Consider the following 2,746-nt stretch of genomic DNA (forward strand, 5'->3'; position numbering starts at 1 on the left):
CCTTAGGTGTCCTGTGGGATGGGACCTCCCACCTTGGACACCCCACATCTACCTGTGGGATCCCTGTGTCCTCCCCAGGGGCCCCATATCTGTCTTAGGTGCCCCATGCCCACCCGTGGGACCCCCATGTCCACCCGTGGGACCCCCACATCTACCTTGGGTGTCCTGTGTCCACCTGTGGGACCCCCACATCCATCTGCAGGACCCCTGTGTCCACCCCAAGGGTACCACGTCTACCCGTGGGACCACCAAGACCACCCTGGGGGCCCTTGTCTATCGTGGGTGTCCCCCGACCAGCCCAGGCACCCCACATCTACTCATGGGACTGCCCCACCTTGGGTGTTCCCCAACCATAGGTGAGACCCCCACATCCACCCACGTGACCTTCTGTGGCTGGCACGGGTGCCCCACATCTGCCCCAGAGGAGCTCATGCCCACCCCCGTGGGCCCCACCTTCACCTATGAGACCCCAATGTCCACCCATGGGACCTCCCCCCATTCACCCCAGGGTCCTCCCCATCTCTCCCAGGTGTCCCCTGTCCACCCCATGGACCTCCTGGTCTCACCTATGCTGGACTGACCTCTTCCACCACTGGTTCACCTCCTTGGCCAGGACTCAGGGGACATGGGGACGGGGCCACCAGCGGTGGCAATGTCACACCAGAGGATCCCAGCCTACCCGTGTCCCACATCCCTGGGGTGGGTGACATCAGAGAGGGTCCCAGACCACCCCAGGTCCCCTCTGTCATGTCCCTTTGTCCCCACAGCCTCGAGGAACGTCCTGTGGGTGATTGAGGGGACCTCCTGTGACCTGCCCTGGCAGGCTGCCCTCTTCAAAGGGGAGAAGTTCATTTGCGGGGGGACGCTGGTGGACAAGAACTGGGTGCTGACGGCCGCCCATTGCCACATCCCGGGGTAGGAGGCCGTGGGGGCAGCGGTGCCTTGGTGGGTTTGGTGTCGATGAGTTGAGGTCAACCAGGAATTGGATCAGGCGGCACCTGAGGTCCTGCTTTCCGGGTTGGGAGGGTTGGTGGCATCTCAGCGGGTTTCACTCTGCCCCTTTTCTGCCGGCGTATAACCTCAACTCCGCCCTTTTCTGCTTTTGCTTCTTCTGCCCTTATCGTCACCTTCTGGGACCGCGGCTCTGGCTCTTTCTGTGGGTCCTCGTGACCTCCCGTGTCCCCCTCCCACCAAACCCTGATACCTTCGTCTCCATCAGCTTCATCACCGTACGGCTGGGGGGCCGGAATCGCAAGGATTCAGGTGACACCGAGCAACGGCGACGCTCGGCCAAGGTCTTCAAGTACCCGCGTTACAATGAGACCAACAAGGACGGTGACCTGATGCTCATCAAGTTCCTCCTGCCCGTCCGCGTCAACAAGCAGGTGAAGCCGCTGCCGTTGGCCTCCCACTGCCCCGTGCCCGGCAAGACCTGCCAGATCTCAGGCTGGGGGTCCACCACCAGCCCTGAAGGTAGGAAACAGGTCACCTGAGGACCAAGATATCTGATAACCCCTAGATGTGTGTCCAAGCTCCCCCAAAACTCCCCTCCTGGTCCCGTTGGTCCCACTTTAACCCTTCGGCACCCTTGAACCCTGAGGGAACTCCTGACCTGGTTCAGGACACCAGGAAGCCTTGGAGCTCCTGCTCGGTGCCAACAAGAGGGGAGATGAACTCCAGGGTAAAGAGGACAAGAGGTCCAAGATGGGTCCTGGGCTGAATCACTTGGTCCGTTTCCCACCCCCGGGTGACCTCATGCCCTCCATCACCCACAGTCACCTTCCCTGAGGACCTCCACTGCGCCAAGGTCACCATCGTCTCAGAAGAACAGTGCCGGCGCATCTACCCCAACTCCATCACCAGCAACATGGTGTGCGCGGGCGAGACCCGCGGTCGGGCTGATTCCTGCCAGGTGGGTGCAGGGTCCCGTGGGCTGAGAACGGGCACAAGTCGGTGCAGGCGGCAGCACCTAGAGGGGATTTGGGTCTGCAAGGGTGGGAGGTGAGATGGTGTCACTCGGGGGTTGGGGAGAGGAGAACATCTCCTTGGGGGCATTTTGGGGGTTGGAGATGCCAAGCCAGCCCTGAAACGGCTCCAGGTTTGGGGTGATTCTGGAGTCCCAGACCCCCACGGGCCCCCCCCCCCGCCCTCACTTTCCTCGTCAGGGTGACTCCGGGGGACCCCTCATGTGTGACGGGCGGCTCCAGGGTATCGTCTCTTGGGGTCCGGGTATCTGCGGGGACCCCAAGAAACCCGGCGTCTACGTCAACCTCTGCAAATACACCCGGTGGCTCCAGGACACCATGAGAAGGAACTGAGCCCCAGGTCCCAATCCATCCCCAGCCCCAACGGGATGAACCCCACAGCTCCTCCTCCTCCTCCTCCCTGATGAAGGTCCCCAAGGCTCGGCCGGTCCGAGCGCTGGGGCGTATGCCCCGGAGGTGGGGGGAGGGCTTGGCCAACGGGGCTCTGTTGAGATGTCGATGAATAAAGTTTTTGGACGTGGCTTTTCACCATGTCTTTAACGGGTGGAGAGCAGCTCTGGTAGGTCAAGGTGACCTGAGTTGTCCCAGATCTCATAGGGGCAGGAGAAGACCCAGCTCACCATTTTTGGGGTAGACCTGTTAGGGGGTTGACCTGTTGACTCCACCTCGGGGTAGACTCATTGCCCTGGCAGCGAGGTAGACCTGGTGACCCCACTGCAGTAGATCTGATGGCCCCACCATGGGGCAGATCTGATGGCCCC

The 2,746-nt window shown here is 61.8% G+C and overlaps 1 protein-coding gene across 1 annotated transcript; it reads left to right on the plus strand.

The window, feature by feature from the left end:
- Positions 1-202: 202 nt before the first annotated feature.
- LOC104078072 (kallikrein-8-like) lies at positions 203-2,318 on the plus strand (the record flags this gene model as incomplete). Its single annotated transcript, XM_009579576.1, has 5 exons — positions 203-278; positions 768-915; positions 1,220-1,473; positions 1,776-1,912; positions 2,166-2,318. Coding segments are annotated over 5 exons (768 nt in total), but the record flags the coding sequence as incomplete, so codon positions are not given.
- Between the last annotated feature and the right edge of the window lie 428 nt (positions 2,319-2,746).

This window comes from Fulmarus glacialis, unplaced genomic scaffold (genome assembly GCF_000690835.1).
Source record: "Fulmarus glacialis isolate BGI_N327 unplaced genomic scaffold, ASM69083v1 scaffold996, whole genome shotgun sequence".
Classification (NCBI taxonomy): Eukaryota; Metazoa; Chordata; class Aves; order Procellariiformes; family Procellariidae; genus Fulmarus; species Fulmarus glacialis.